General features: G+C 37.4%; 1 protein-coding gene across 3 annotated transcripts in view; it reads right to left on the bottom strand.

Annotated features, from left to right (window-relative positions):
• The window catches only part of Slc26a7 (solute carrier family 26 member 7), a 110,081-nt gene extending 98,685 nt beyond the window's left edge, over positions 1–11,396 (bottom strand). The window contains exons 1-2 of one of the 3 annotated variants that reach the window (XM_076835889.1): positions 11,278–11,396; positions 10,791–11,099 (exon numbers count right to left, since the gene is read on the bottom strand). In XM_076835889.1, the coding sequence (XP_076692004.1) occupies positions 10,791–10,983 (193 nt within the window). In that variant the 5' untranslated portion in view covers positions 10,984–11,099; positions 11,278–11,396. The remainder of the gene's footprint in view (positions 1–10,790; positions 11,100–11,277) is intronic. The other 2 variants (XM_076835890.1, XM_076835891.1) reach the window with 2 other exon arrangements.
• Positions 11,397–14,879: the final 3,483 nt, after the last annotated feature.

Raw genomic sequence — 14,879 nt, 5'->3', positions numbered from 1 at the left:
AGATAGGTCAAGAGACCAACCTAATGTTTTAATGTAAGGATAGGGACACCAACACATTGCCTTCAATAACAGCTGCTGGTTGATACTTTTTTTCTTCCTCTAACCAGCCAGATTTATCCTGTCACTGCCTTCCATGGGCTCAGGCTCACCCACAAAAATCTGAGGCCTGCTCATATACTGGGTAGAACTTAGAGAAGATTCAGAGCTATCAATGCTGCTGGCTTGCTAGATTGTAACTCAGAGATCTTTCTACCAAGAATCTTGGACCCACATTCTAATTCTGATTTGCTCCTACACTTTACCTAAGATTTCAACACTTTATTCCCTAGTTTTACCTTTCTTGTCTTGGTCCCACAGGTTGACATTCAGAGACTAAACTTTCACTTACCAGGCTGTTTGCATGTTCAGCCCCCCTGAACCTGACCCCCAGTCCTAGATCAGGATTCTATGTCTCTCCATACACAGTGTCACAACTCAACACAATCTGTGGAGCAGAAGTTCTCCAACCCCTTTCTCTCCACTACCTTCTACCTTCCTACCCAAGAGAAGGGCTGCTAGTGGTAAGGGTCAAATTTGAACACTCCAGAGAGGACACATTTCCTGGTGGAAGAAGGCCATGTCCAAGAGTTTATGTTTTTCTCGCGTCTACTATTTCTTAATCCATGCTATTGGCAGGATAAAAGGACCAGGGCCTGCCTCAAAGTAAGCTCTGATGTGTTTCTCTTTCCACAAGCATATTCAAACCTTAGCTTTAAAAACCTTAGATATCAATTCTACACTGTTTTTCTGCACTCTAATTTTGCTAGAGCTAACTTTGCCCTCTACTACAGCTATTACAGTGGACACTGGTTGCCATTTCCTAAATGTTACCTGTGTATATAGTTCCCTAGAGATCCCCTCTCGGGAAAGAGAAATGAGTGGGATTTGATTTCTTAAAATGACATTTTATATAATATCAATACCTATCGCTAATCAAATTTTGCTAGCTTTTTTCAGCCCACTACTTTGTTCTCTACATCTATCCAATTTTTAGCACCAAACACTCATTTCACGTTTGCTATACAGATGGGACTATATTAGTCTTCATGTTCCTAAATAAAAGCACAATTCTTTGGCAGTTCCTTGGGTTATGCAATCTATTCAAGGCAAAAAGTGGCTGAAACCAATACTCTATAAACTTTCACTAAGAAAATGTTCCCACCCTTACATACCCTCACCAGAGTGATATCTTCAAGGTTGAAATAACAAGATCATATTCTCTTGTACGCATTTCTGAGGAAAGGAAAAAATAATAAGCCCCTTGTGGGCTAGATTGTTATCTTATACTTTTCTGTCTCTTTCTAAGAATATAGCAAAAGACTCTATATTCTGTCAAATATTTTTCAATAGAAATGAACAAAGACCCTAGCAAGACAGATTTCAATATTCTTGAAAACAAAATAATTAGGTAGTGGTAGGCACTTCCAATAATTACACATACCAAATCAAACCCAAACTGTGTGGGTAATGATGAAAGTTATTTCCATCTGGTAACTGGTTTGTGGTGGTCTTAGCATTGTTATTAGCAAACCACAGTATAGCCAGCTGTCTGGTTCACACTATCAGCAGGCTCAGGGTTAAGCAACATTACAAGTGGGTCTCCCAGGGTAAATTTACATATATTCAAGAACCACCATTGTGTGAAAACAAAACTCCTATCAGCACATGTTCTTTTGGTTCACAGGCAACTATTAATCAAAAGACAGTGATTCTAATCACTAGAAGGAGTAATGTAAATTACACCAAGTTTTTATGCTGTCAATGACTATACATGGAGATCTCACAAGCATAAAAATAAAGAATTATCATGATCCAGAAGAGACCTACGAGATTGAGTTTAGAAACAGCAATGATAGGAACTTTCTTCTCTACCTGACTCAAATTTATTTTTTTTTTGAAGTTTTACATAGATAATAGAGAAACAAGACTATAAATGAGTAGATACCTTAACTGACTAGCAATGAATTTTGATGCGTCTTAATTAAGTTAAAGGCATGTGTTTTGAAGTACGAAAAACTTGCATTTAAACATTTCCTCTGTCGTGTTGAAATGTATTGCCTAGAAAATCAATCAGTCTGCCTTATCTATAAAACATGGGTAATAACAGCATCAAACTCTTAAGGTTTTTATAAAGACTAATATAATACACAATGAATGCTTAACAGGACGTATGGCACATTTAGCACATTTAGGCATTTAGTGAAAGTAGTTATGTTTATTACTGTCTGGGAAGTTGCAACAAAGACAATGGGCATCAGACTGTCTCTGAGAGATGTTCAAAGGGAAGAATTTATAGAACCTGATTAATAGAATATGGCTTTTAAGAGAAAAGGGCAAAAAGGATCATTTCCAGATTTCTAGCATGAACAACTGGGTAGATAAGGGGATAACTTTCATGATAATAAAGATGGAGGACAAGGATGGGTTTGAGGAGGGAAAAGGATGTGTTCAGTTTTAAATGCATCCTTGGGAGATATTATAATGGTGTCCAATAGTTAACTGAATATTTCTATCTAGAGCTGGAAAGAGAAAAATCAGGCTGGAAATGTATTTCCGCAATTCAGCAGTAGAAAATTGGCAGTTGAAGCCATGGAAATGGATTAGCTAATGAAAAGCAAAATGTATAGAGAAAAAAGAAAATATGATCAAGCATATACACTAAAATGAGAAAAAAAACCACCATTGTGTTTTTTTCATTGAAAGAAATGGTGCTGTTGAAGCTCTAGTGGGTGGGGATAGTGTCTTTCCTGGTGGGCAGACATCTCCAGTGTTAGAAAGCTGAGAAGGGCTCAAGCTTGCTCTCTTGGACTCAGAATGGGAGACAATAAATTTCTGCAGTTGTGCCCTGGACTGAACGTGGTCAGGGTAAGAGGTGGCATCTATATGGATAGAGGAGAGCAAAAATGAGACAAAAGAGACCAAACCAGTTGTAGTTTCAGATTCATGGTATTGGTTATAAGTTCCAGAGCACTAAAATTTCCTGGTACTGATTACAGATTCCATGATTCTCTGTCCCTTTTATTGTCCCCTTGTGTCTAGTAAATTCTTATTCAAACATTTTATCCTATGTCATCTCTGTTACATGGTAAAATATTGTTCACTGAGGCTCAAACTAGTATTAATGCACATCTCCTCTCCCCCTCTCATCCTAACCAACTCTGGCAGGGGGCCATGATCAACCCTAAAGGAAAAGAGCAACTGTTCCATGTTAAGTGTTCTTCCCACCATCTGAGATCTCTTCTGGATTCAACCTCAGCTTTATTTTATCAAGGAGCCACCCTAGTCCCACCCAGGTAAAGTCTGCCATACTAGAAACATTCAGGGAAACAGAAGGCAGCCAGAGAGAAAGACTGAGGCTTGGCAGGTCAATGTTTGAATCTGTCTTAGCAGGACTAGAATTGGGGGCAATTCACATAATGTTCTGAACCTTAAAGTCTTATCCTCATGAAAATATAAAATTCAATAATATTTATCTTACTGAGTTTCATAAGATGTGTAGCTTATTTAGGGAGTAATAACACTTTTATATGTTATTAAGATGATTAGCAGAAACCCAACTTAAACTCGCATAAGCAAAGAAAAAAATCTATGTGTGCTTGCACATCAAGTCATGGGTGTTCTAGCTGTTATCAGGACTGTTTTTCTCTGCTGCAACATATCTTGGAGGTCCTGGGAAGCCATAGAGGTGCATAATCTGTACTCTCATCAACTCCAGCACAAAGGAGAGAGCTGTCTCCTCCTTAAAGTTTCAACACACATGTTGGGATCCACACTGACTGGACCACGTGGATCATTTTTATTTTCATTACCATTTTAAAATAATAAATTACTGGTGTGTCATATAATTAACCCAATCCTTGTGCCTGGAATACAGATCTTATTACAGAATCAGTCACTGGCCAGAGGTATGGAATTGTGCCAGTTATCAAGCTTCAGGCTCCGTCTTCACCTGGACCAATAATTGTCTGGAATCAGCTCTCAACACCAATGCTCATTAGAATCAGGAAATACTACAAGTTGTGAAAAAGAAGGAAAAAAAAAATGTGTCTAGGCCTGATCAACCCCTCTAGAAAATTCTGATTTAGTTATTCAAGATGGGACCTGGGTACCAATGTTTGGTAAGCCCCAAATGGTTCCAAAGGGCTCTCAAAGTTAAGAGTCCTGGTTTAGAACCATTCAGTCCACTGATCAGCCTGGATGGACTTCATCACTAGAGCCAGAAGTAGAACCACACTTAAACCGTGTACTATAAGTGGAAGAGGCATTAGTCTTTGTTTTTGTCAGCTTCTTCATCACTGTGACCAAAAGGCCTGACAAGAGCAATGTGGAGGAGGAAAAGTTTATTTGAGGCTTATGGTTTCAGAGGTCTCTGTAGCATAATTCCACGGCGGAAGAGATGTGGAGGAAAGCAGCTCAAGTCATGACCACCAGAAAGCACAGATAGCACCACGCTCCAGTGACAAAATATAAACCCCAGTGACTTGTTTTCTCCTATCACACCCAACTGGGTGTCTACAATTACCACCCAGTTAATCCATCAATGTATTAATCCACTAAGTCATACCTCTCATCATCAATCATTTCACCTCTACATGTTCTTGCATTATCTCCCACATGAGCTTGTTCGGGACACCTCAAATCTAAACCAGAGTATTCCCCAAAACAAATCTGAGGCATGGCTACTAAAGACAACAGAGATGGATTTTAGGAGGCCAACACAAAAGGCTACTAATCCACAGGCCACACACATCATCCTCCCTGCTATTATTACAGACCTTCAAGTTCTCCACACCCTAAAAAAGGAAGGTCATGGCTTTTCCATGTGGACAACTCTAAATATTATAGGGAACCTTATCCTAATAAATGTACCTTTAAATTCTGAATCATCATGCTTCTGCATTGAAAGAAAAGAAAATCAGAAGTGCTGAACGGAGGCTGGAGCTGTAGGGAGGGGATTGGTCATGGGGTGAGGGGAAATGGTGCTAAAGGGGAAAACCAGCAAATGTCACTAGCGCCTCTGTGTATTTTCATGAAGGTCATGGAAAGTATATTTTAGACTTACTTAGGAATATTTAGCTGCCTTTGTTCCTGGAGAAGAGAAAAGTCGCTAGCAGGAAGATACAGTGATTTAGGGGGTTGGATTAGAGATACATAGCCAGTATTAGTATTCCGTATCCCCAAGGCTGAGAGCATGCAGGGAAGAATTCCCAGACAAGCCTTTAATCTTCTCAATGCAGTATGCTTCAGGAATTTCCACTTATTGTTCCACATGTCACTAAGCTGCCCTCAGGAGTGCAATGAAGCCCAACTTCCAACACATATGTTTTGGTGCCAGTAATGCCACACATTCTGCATAATTATAAGGAACATCCATCGTTTGTCTGTGGCCCAAAACTTTGTGGTTTGAACATCAGGCAACCCTATGGCAGCTTAAATTTTTCATGGTTCTGGAACAAAAATTCTAGGTGATCCCTTGGAATGCAAGGCAAAACACTCTCATTTTCCTCCCCAGGAGATTTGGTTCTTTCACAGCAAGTCATGCATTTTAGTTTTCCACCCTGTTTCAGTGCTTGAGTTTTCAGGTTGAAACACAGTAACTCCCAAGTGGTTGTGTTGGCTAGAATGTGAACTAAGGAGTCTAAAGACCAGTCTGATGCTGGTTAACTTGCCAACCATGTTGGTAACATATTTTGTGTGGATGACATTCTCTATAAATTTTGGCTGATCTTCAAAATACATTCAGTAGTGAGGACCTTCAAGACATCAGCTAAAGAGCATTTTGGCAGAAGGTACCTATAGAGAGTGGTTCTTACCTGGTGATGGTAATGAAGGCTCTTCAGTGTTTTAAATATTTTTTTTAAAGAAAATGATTTCTATTATCTCCCACATGAGCCTAAGGTTTCTTTTATACTTCTTTCTGCATTTATTTACTTTGGGGAGGGACAATCACAATTCTGGAAGTCTGGTAAAGTCCTATTGACCCCTTCCCAGAATACTGTTTTTAAAAACAAGTTATAAAAAATTCATAGGATTATGGAGAAATTATGAATATTGAAATAATACATTAGTCCAAGTTCATAGAATTGAAGGTTCTGCTGATCCAGTTTAAGAATATAGTCATATATAATCTCTCCATAAATGTTTTATTTAAGTGAGTTCAAAGCATCTCAATCAACACATTAGCCGAGGTTAAACTTATAATGGGAACACTAACAAGAAAGTGGCAGTAGACAAGGGAGTGGTGGGGACTGTGGCAGAATGTTCAGTGTGTGCCCTGCCTAAAGTAGGAAGCCTCTAAGGAGATCAACAGATTTCTGCCACATGGGAATATGGGCCCTGTAAGGCCATGTCTTTCTCTTTTTCAAGAGAAGCAAAGTATTTAGGTTTTTACATAAAATATCCTATTTGTCAATATTGGCTGAAGAAAACAGATTAACATTATTTGGAAAAAAAGAAGATGTACCTTTTATCAGATTTGTCTAGAGAGCTACAAGTGTATGACTTCAAGAAAGTAAGAGAAATTGAAAGAAACCAAATACTCATAATTTAATGTATATTTTTCACTATAGGTATCCTTAGGACACTTATTTTTAAAACATAAGAATTAATTTAGGGCTGGGGTTTTGGCTCAGCGATAGAGTGTTCACCTAGCAAGAGCGAGGCCCTGGGTTCGATCCTCAGCACCACATTAAAAATAAATAAATAAAATAAAGGTATTGTGTCCAACTACAGCTAAAAAATAAATTTTTTTTAAAAAAAGAATTAATTTAAATTCACCTTCCTTCCTATGGCGGCACCCTGTGCAATAGAACACTCGGTGGCTTAAGCTAAGGAAAGGCTTAGCTCTTCCAATGTTTATTGAAAACCTACTTCTTTGTGCTGGGCAATACAAGTTGGTAAGAATATAAAGGTGAAGGCATTGACTTGGTTTCCAGTGTTTGCAAACCAGTCTAGAAAGAGAGTTGCACCAAAAATCTATAATACAATGTGTAATAGAAAGACTATGATAGAGGTATGTCAAAAGTACAAAGAGTGTAGAAGGAAAGAAAACGTGAGTCTTCCCAGGAGCAGGAGAGAGGTTTTCAGAGGAGAGATCTCTTTGAACAGAGCTTTATATAAAGAGGCCCAGATTGTTCAGCATCTGAGAGGATATGCTGAAGAACTGGGCTTTTATCTGAGAGGAAATGGAGGGCTATTTAAGAATTCTGAACAGGGAAGCAGTATGTTCAAATCTTAAAGAATTCTGGCTGCAGTATGGAACGCTGTCTACAGGTGGAGACAGAACAGAGAATGAAGACTCAGGCTGGTGGTTTCAAGGGTTCAGAGGATGTATCAGGGCAGCAGCAGAGGCATGAGCCAAGGCGAACTGGTGGAAAAGATACTTAAAGGATAGAAATGGAAGAACTTGGTGTCTGCTTGTATGCTAGTGGCCAGGGTGGCAAAAAAAGGAGGGAAGAATTGAGAATGACTCCCAGGACTTTCTACAAGAGAAAGTCTAGCAAAAACTATGAGCATAATCCTGAAGACAGATGACCTAAGTCCAACTTCTTTCCATTTGCTGTGTGACTTTAGGCAAGTTATTTATCTTCTATGGATACATATTTTCACACACACACACACACACACACACACACACACAAGTGCTTTTAAAACAGTACTTCCATTTATCCTTTTTAATTTCATTATTAACTATTATAAACTTGGTTAGGACAGCAGTGTCACTCCATTTGTTTTAGAATGCTAAATGTTGCAGCTGATGTGCTTTTAGAACACTCTAGGTTAGAACACTCTAGGTTAGAACACTCTAGGTTAGAACACTCTAGGTTTGCATGATAGATGTGGATCCCAGTATGGTAATAACAGTGAGAGTCTTTTACGCAGATCGTCTGAGATGGTTTTTGAGAGGAGGGTCAGGTTTGAGTCGCTAAGACACTGGTATTGAATCGAAAGAGTAGAATGGAAAGAGCAAAATTTGTAGAGGCACTTTAGAAGAGAAGTCCAGACAAGTAATGGGGAAAAAAATGAAAGATTAGTGTCTTGAAACCAAGAGAATAAAGGAGTTTAGAAAGAGTACAGCAAATACAGAAAATATTATAAAGGAGTCGGGTACACTGATAACGGAAAAGCACCTATATTCCACAATTAGGAAATCTTTAATAAAGTAATTTAAAAATGACTTCTTGTCATTGACATATAGAAAACACTCAAATGCTAGTTTCCATTATACTTCTTAACTTTAAGTTCATTTCTAGAGATAGTAAAATGAAAAACAATAATTAGATGGAATCATAAACTTTCCATATTTATAATGAAAAACTGAATTCAAAAATTTCATGTAATTCTACTATGCTGAGTCAATAAAAATCTGCTTTGAAATTCTGTAAAAGGATATTCGTTTTTTGTTTCCATTATGATGCAGGGACTAAAACTACCTCTTCTGATTTTCCTAAAGAAATGAAGCTGATAATAATTGCCAGTATCATATTAACACAAATAGAAGATGATGATATCTAAATGCCTTCCTTTCTCTGTATCCTACTGTAGTTATTTTTCTTGTCACTTTGCCTTTGGGGCCTAAAAACTACAGGGATGAAAACTGAATGTAACAGTAATTTGAAGGGAAGGATATTCATATCTTTCCAAAAAGTCTCCTGTTACTAATAACATTGATATTATAAAAAGTCTGGTTGTTTTGGCAGTGTAGAATACAAAGTGAAAATGTTAAGAGTGTTAGCTTTGGAATCATACCCTGACTCTACCACTTATCAGGTATGAAGCCCAAGGAGAATTCCTTATTCTTCTAAACCTGCATTCCCTCATATGTAAAATGGAGAGAAGACTGTTGTCACTGAGAAGGAGAGTGGTGATGTACATGAGAGGTTAGCACAGTGCCGCTGAAAACAAATGATAGCTTTATGATGTTTTGTTTTTTAACTGTCCATTGTAGATGACCATGAAAAAAATTTGAGAGAGAATTGTATTTAAAAGAATAGGTATATTTAGAAGGATTAATCTTTTCGTATGCCAGCAAAAACCTTTAAATTCTTCTTAGCAGTGTGACTTGTCCCTTCAACTGGTAAACTTCCAAGAGAACCAGCAGCCAGATCTGTACTTTCCCATGGCACAAGAGCAGAGTAAGTTTTGTGCTATTCATCTGTTGGGGACTAACCAATGTGTTTCTTCATACTCAATGAAATATATGACTCGTAAAACAAAATCCCTCAAAATCTATACCCAAATAAAAGCCACACAATTGACTACTAAAGACTTACAAACAAACCTCAGCATTTAGGATTTGTATCAGGCAACTTAATCATATCTCAAAATGCTCTAATTAATCTGATATTTCCCAAACATAAAAGACAAATTATTAGTAAAAACATAATTCTCTTTCATTTTGCATTAAATTAAAGCAAGATAAGTTTATAACATATACTGAAACTATCTGATGAAAAAGTCCTTTTTTAGTTCATCACCTAAGTTTTCAAAGTCCATGGTGGCAGTGTTTCATTTTGAATTTTAAATTGAATAAAAGCAAGGCTGAAAATACCCTATCCTGTTGTTTGCCTTTGAATTTTTCTAAAAGATTACTATGCTTTGCTATTGGCAAAATGGTTATTAAAAATGTAACACAAGCCTATGTAATGAAATGGAATCCCATAAAGTATGATAGTGTTATGGATCTTAAAGTAAAGCCACCAGTGCAGATGTTCCTAATCATACTAAAAACACAAATACACAAACCAGTTTGTTCCAGCTACAGAATAATTTAATTAAAAGAGTGCTTATAATTTAACAATATAAATAACAGTTAGAGCCAGGGAGGTAGTGAAATAGCAAGGAAATATAAACCCACAGAGTCTATGCCAAGAAAACTGTTCCAAATTCTCAAGGCTGAGAAAGCCATTTCTTTCCTTGCTACAGGTAGAAAATTACTACCCGAATTAGCCAAAAACTGTGATTAATGTATCTTTAGGGAAAACACACATACACATACACACACACACACACACACACACACACGCGTGTGTGTGTGTGTGTGCATACTAGTTAACTAGCTTTCATGAATACAAACACCTATCTAAACCCAGAATATCATTTAGAATCTGCTTTGGGGCAATTAAAATCATACTTCTCACCAGTTTAAATTTCTTATTGAGATATAAATGCAGTAGGTAATGGGATACAAAAATAAATCAGAAAACACAGTAAAACATAAGCTCTAAGGACATACAGTATTCTCTTTGCAAATAATGATCTTGGCAAAGAGCCTCCTTTTGTGCAGGCAGCTCTGTTCCTTGCTTATAACAGCTCTCACGTCAACAACAGGTAATTGTGTACGACTAATTAGGTTGAAAGACAATTGTATTCCAATCAGGAGATATTTTATCGCTTGTTTCAGTGAAGGCAAGAAATTATATCTGCAAAATCAAGTTTTAAAAGTGCACTTTCCCATAATAACTGATCTTTTACTCTAACATTGTATGAAATTTAACATCACAACTGTGTAATGCCTTTCAAAAATTGGGTCAGTGCATAATTGTTAGCAAAAGATAGCACAGAAATTAAAGGACAAATTAGGAAAACTCTTATACAAAGATATCCACACTGCTTCCCAAAGTTAATAACAGTTTCATTAAATATTCATTTTGTTATCTAAATTGTCCAGCCCAGTTCATTCATAATACCTTCCAAGAAGCAAAGCGACATCCACTCTGCAGAAAACGGGAAAACCAAATGCAGTACATTACCTTGTGTCACCTGTTGAACTGCCAACATTATCCCAGACACAGTGTCTGGAAGCAGGTTTTCTTTCAGATTGTAATGTGGTGCCCATTCCAAAATAGGTAGCCTCCTTCTGCACCACTGTTTAATGTCCTCATAATGTGGGGGATGCATCTTGCTCCAGAACATGCTTTTCTTTTTCCTCTTTGCCCCTGTCATTTTTCAGATTCCCTGTAGAAGTCAACTTCTTTAGACAAGGGGGGGAAAAAAAAAAGTTGCAGAACACCTCTTTTCAATGCCAGGCTCCAATTCGTCTGTGGTTTACAATGTCAAAGCTACCCAGAAAATAAATAAGTAAGAGAGAGGGAGGGAGAAGGAAAGGGAGAGGGGGGGGGAGAGAGAGGGAGAGAGGGAGGGGAGAGGAAGATTAAAAGCACTTAAATAGATGCAGCTGAGCTATCTGTCTTATTATGATGCAGCTAATTACTGTAGATAAAAACTGTAGATGAAAACCTTGAATTCTTATCTGAATGAGGAGTGGTTCCTGTTAGTGTAATGTATTTCTGATCTTGGAAAAGTAATGGGTTCGGTGGTAAGTTAGTCTACAGCTCTCTTGCCAGTAATTCCCTTTATATTCACTGTAGTCTTATGTGTTTGGCTGCAATCCCAATGGTTAATGAGGTAGTTCTGGGCGTGTGTTGGAAATAGGCTGGGCTATGCTAATGAAACCAGAAAACATCCTGCTCGTCCAGTTTCTCCCTTTAAGCTACGCAAAATCATAAATCTACCAGAAGGGTGTTGTGCAAGTTACATTCAGAGAATCCCCCATACGTTGGTGGGAGGTATATATTTTCAACATATCCTATGATTGCCAGTTCTACAAAATTCAGAAATGTGGCAGGGCCGTCTAAAGGCCCTTAGCATGTTTGATTCCCTGGTAGGTGAGGTTTTCATTCATACAGATACATTTAGTCACTGCACAGCCTGGGAAAAGACTGGCTAGTTCTCATGAACAACTGAAATTTCATCTCATGGGCTTAGAAAATAAGTAACGGTGAACAAATAATCGTGGCTTGAGTTCTTCCCTGTCCCTGAAGCTGTTCCTTCCGTTTTTTCTGACAGTTTCTCTAAGTCCTATAATTCACACACTTATGCTTTGTAAGTGAAATTTATTGAGGAATAACATGGTGTTTATACTATTGTTTGAAATGTCCCTAACTTTTTTTGTGTGCAGTGTTTCCCTGTGTTCACATAACTTTGGGTGTGGGGGTTGTTACACTTTATAATACAACAGACAGACTGTCAAAGCTTTGTATTTTATGATGGCTTCCCTCAGCCCCCAGGGGAGAAAAAAAAAAAAAAAAAGCCTGCATTTATGAGTTGTGTCATTGGAATTAAACCGAAAAGCCAATATACTAGGTAAAATTGTGAAGCTAAGATAAAGAATACCATGTATATAGTTTGCTGCAGTGCCTTTTAATGCCCATTTGTCCAGAGAATACAAATCTGATTTCTGGAAACTTTTAGAATAACAAAGTACTTGGATTTGTTGGCGACTTCTAAGGATCCCTGCAGAACCTCTCCCCATTGTTTTTAAAATGAAAATGAAGAGCTACTTTCTCAGCCTTCTAAAAGATGACACCTCTTGCTTTGTATCTTGTGCAATAATACTTTTTTCCCAATTCAATGAATTCTAAATGTATAGAGAGAGAGGGGGAAGGAGGCGGGGGGAGAGATATTTTATTTCCATCTGCAGAAGAATTTGATTTTCTAATTATTTATATTACATTAGATTTTCAAATTATTCCATAGTTCTGGTTTGAGGCCTATAGTGAGCCTCATTTAGTGACTAAGTTGTAGCATTCTAACCCTATTCTCTTGGCATAAAGAGTGGACTCACCAGATAAATGTAAATCTACTCTTTAATAGAGAGGCAATATTGCTTTTCCTTTACAAATGCTATCTTTAACTTTATATCCATTCAGTATATACAAAAAGAAGTTTAGGAGCTATATATGTACTAATTATAAGATTTTCATAACCAAAATGAACACTGAAGATATTTTTTTCCAAAAAATACCTGGGTCATAAATTCAAATCTGTGCTATGAAATGAGAAAAATAATTGGAAGCTTGACTGAAATGACCAGTAGACAGCTCTTATTTTCACTATCTATAGAATTTCAATCACTTTAACATTTGAGTTAAGTCTTTGTAACAAAAAGTTCACATGAAGTTGGGCATGATGGTACAAGCCTGTAATCCCAGCAGCTCAGAAGGCTAAGGCAGGAGGATCGCGAGTTCAGTTCCAGCATCAGCAAAAGCGAGGTGCTAAGCAACTCAGTGAGACCCTGTCTCTAAATAAAATACAAAATAGGGCTAGGGATGTGGCTCAGTTGAGTGCCCCTGAGTTCAATCCCTGATACCAAAAAAAGAAAAAAAGAGTACACATGAAAAGTATTTCCAGAATTGATACTCTAGATCACATCAGGGCTAGTGATTGTTCTAAAACATTTCAAGACAGGGAGAGAGGAGAAATTAGTATAATAAAATAGTTCTGAAGTCTCTCAATCAAAAATTTCCTAAAAAATAGAATAAATCATTCCTAAAAATCTTTTTCTAAAGTTTAAGTCTAGAATTCCAGCTCCAGATCTTTTTCCAATTTCATATGCAGATGCATTATTAAAAACATGCCCAAATCTCACTTCAGAATATGGCATCATTTCTTCTTAGAATCAGCAATACCAAATAAAGGAAATCTTACAAAGGAATTTCTTCATGCACGTGAAATAAATGATTTGTCTGACCTATACAATTCAAAAAGGCTAAATATATTATTAAGAAGTTTTTGTGACTTGAGGCAGTTTAAATGTCAACACTATGTACCATCTGAAGGGGGCACACCTCCCTAAATGTCCAGGATAACACCTATACAAAAAGACGGACAGTAATTACTGTCTTCCACTTCACCCATGGACCAATGGAAAAGTTCTGAAAACATCATTTTTAATTTCTGTTATCTTCAAAATCAAACCCATTAGCAAAAGTCAAGTGACCCTTCTCTGTTCCCTTACCCACTGGCAAGTTTCTGATCAATCCTACTTAACATGGCATGTTTTGGAGTTTTTTTGTTTTGGTTTGGTTTTTGGTTTTTGGAACCAGTCATGATTTGCTAGCCTCTGTGTGAAGAGCTTTAGAGGGGGACAGGGAGGAGATATTGTTTCTGTATTTGATGAGCTCTCATTTAATGAAGAAAACAGGAAAACGAATGACTAACTCAAGGCAGAATGGGATAAAGTGATAATTAAGTCACATAATGAATGGTAGGGAAACTCAGAAGAGAAAGTCTAGCATTCCCCATGAGAAAAAAAAAGGGAGGGGGCTTTTTCATTCTGCCTTGACCCTTCATTCCAACAGGTAAATAGAGTCACTCTGCAGCACATTACCTTAACTCTTCAGTCTATCTCTATACTAATTTCCCTAGTTACATGGTCTTTTACATTTTCTAAATGTTTATTCAATATTTACCTCTTCCATGAAAACTTCTCAGGTTCCCCAGAGTTCTACCCATGCTGTATAATCAACATTCAGGTTGATTATAAAATTTCAGGCTATTCAGAGTGTAGTTCTGTAGACATTTTCACAATTCATTGGTTTTCTTCCTTTAAATCTATTTCATGTGATTTTATTCAGTCTGGCTCATAAGATTGTAAATTCTTATGAGTAGGGATTAGTCACATACTTTTGCTTTGTCTCTTTCCTTAGGATCTACTAGAAGGAGCCACAACCTAGGATCTACTCAGTAAGTATGAATATACAACGTTCCTACTGCTAAAATACCAGAGAATCACTCAGTCTGTCTCAGTCTGATTTCCAGGCTGTGCTGTTAAGCTATCAGGGAAAATAGGTGGAGAAAGAACAAGAATTAGACACAGTAGCAGGGGAAGTAAGGAGAGACTTTATCCTTGGTGGCTTGATTTCTTCCTGTTCTTTCCCAATCTGAAGAAAGTTCTTTCAACTCGGGTCTGTTTCCTTATATTATAGAATCTGGAGAGAGGAAAAAGTAAATGGGAAGAGCAGGAAAGAGGGAAGAAGCACAAGAGAGGTAGAAAATCT

The sequence above is a fragment of the Callospermophilus lateralis genome, chromosome 16, assembly GCF_048772815.1.
Source record: "Callospermophilus lateralis isolate mCalLat2 chromosome 16, mCalLat2.hap1, whole genome shotgun sequence".
NCBI classification, from domain to species: Eukaryota; Metazoa; Chordata; class Mammalia; order Rodentia; family Sciuridae; genus Callospermophilus; species Callospermophilus lateralis.
Note: the sequence above shows the minus strand (reverse complement) of the source record. Positions and strands in the feature narration are given on the sequence as shown.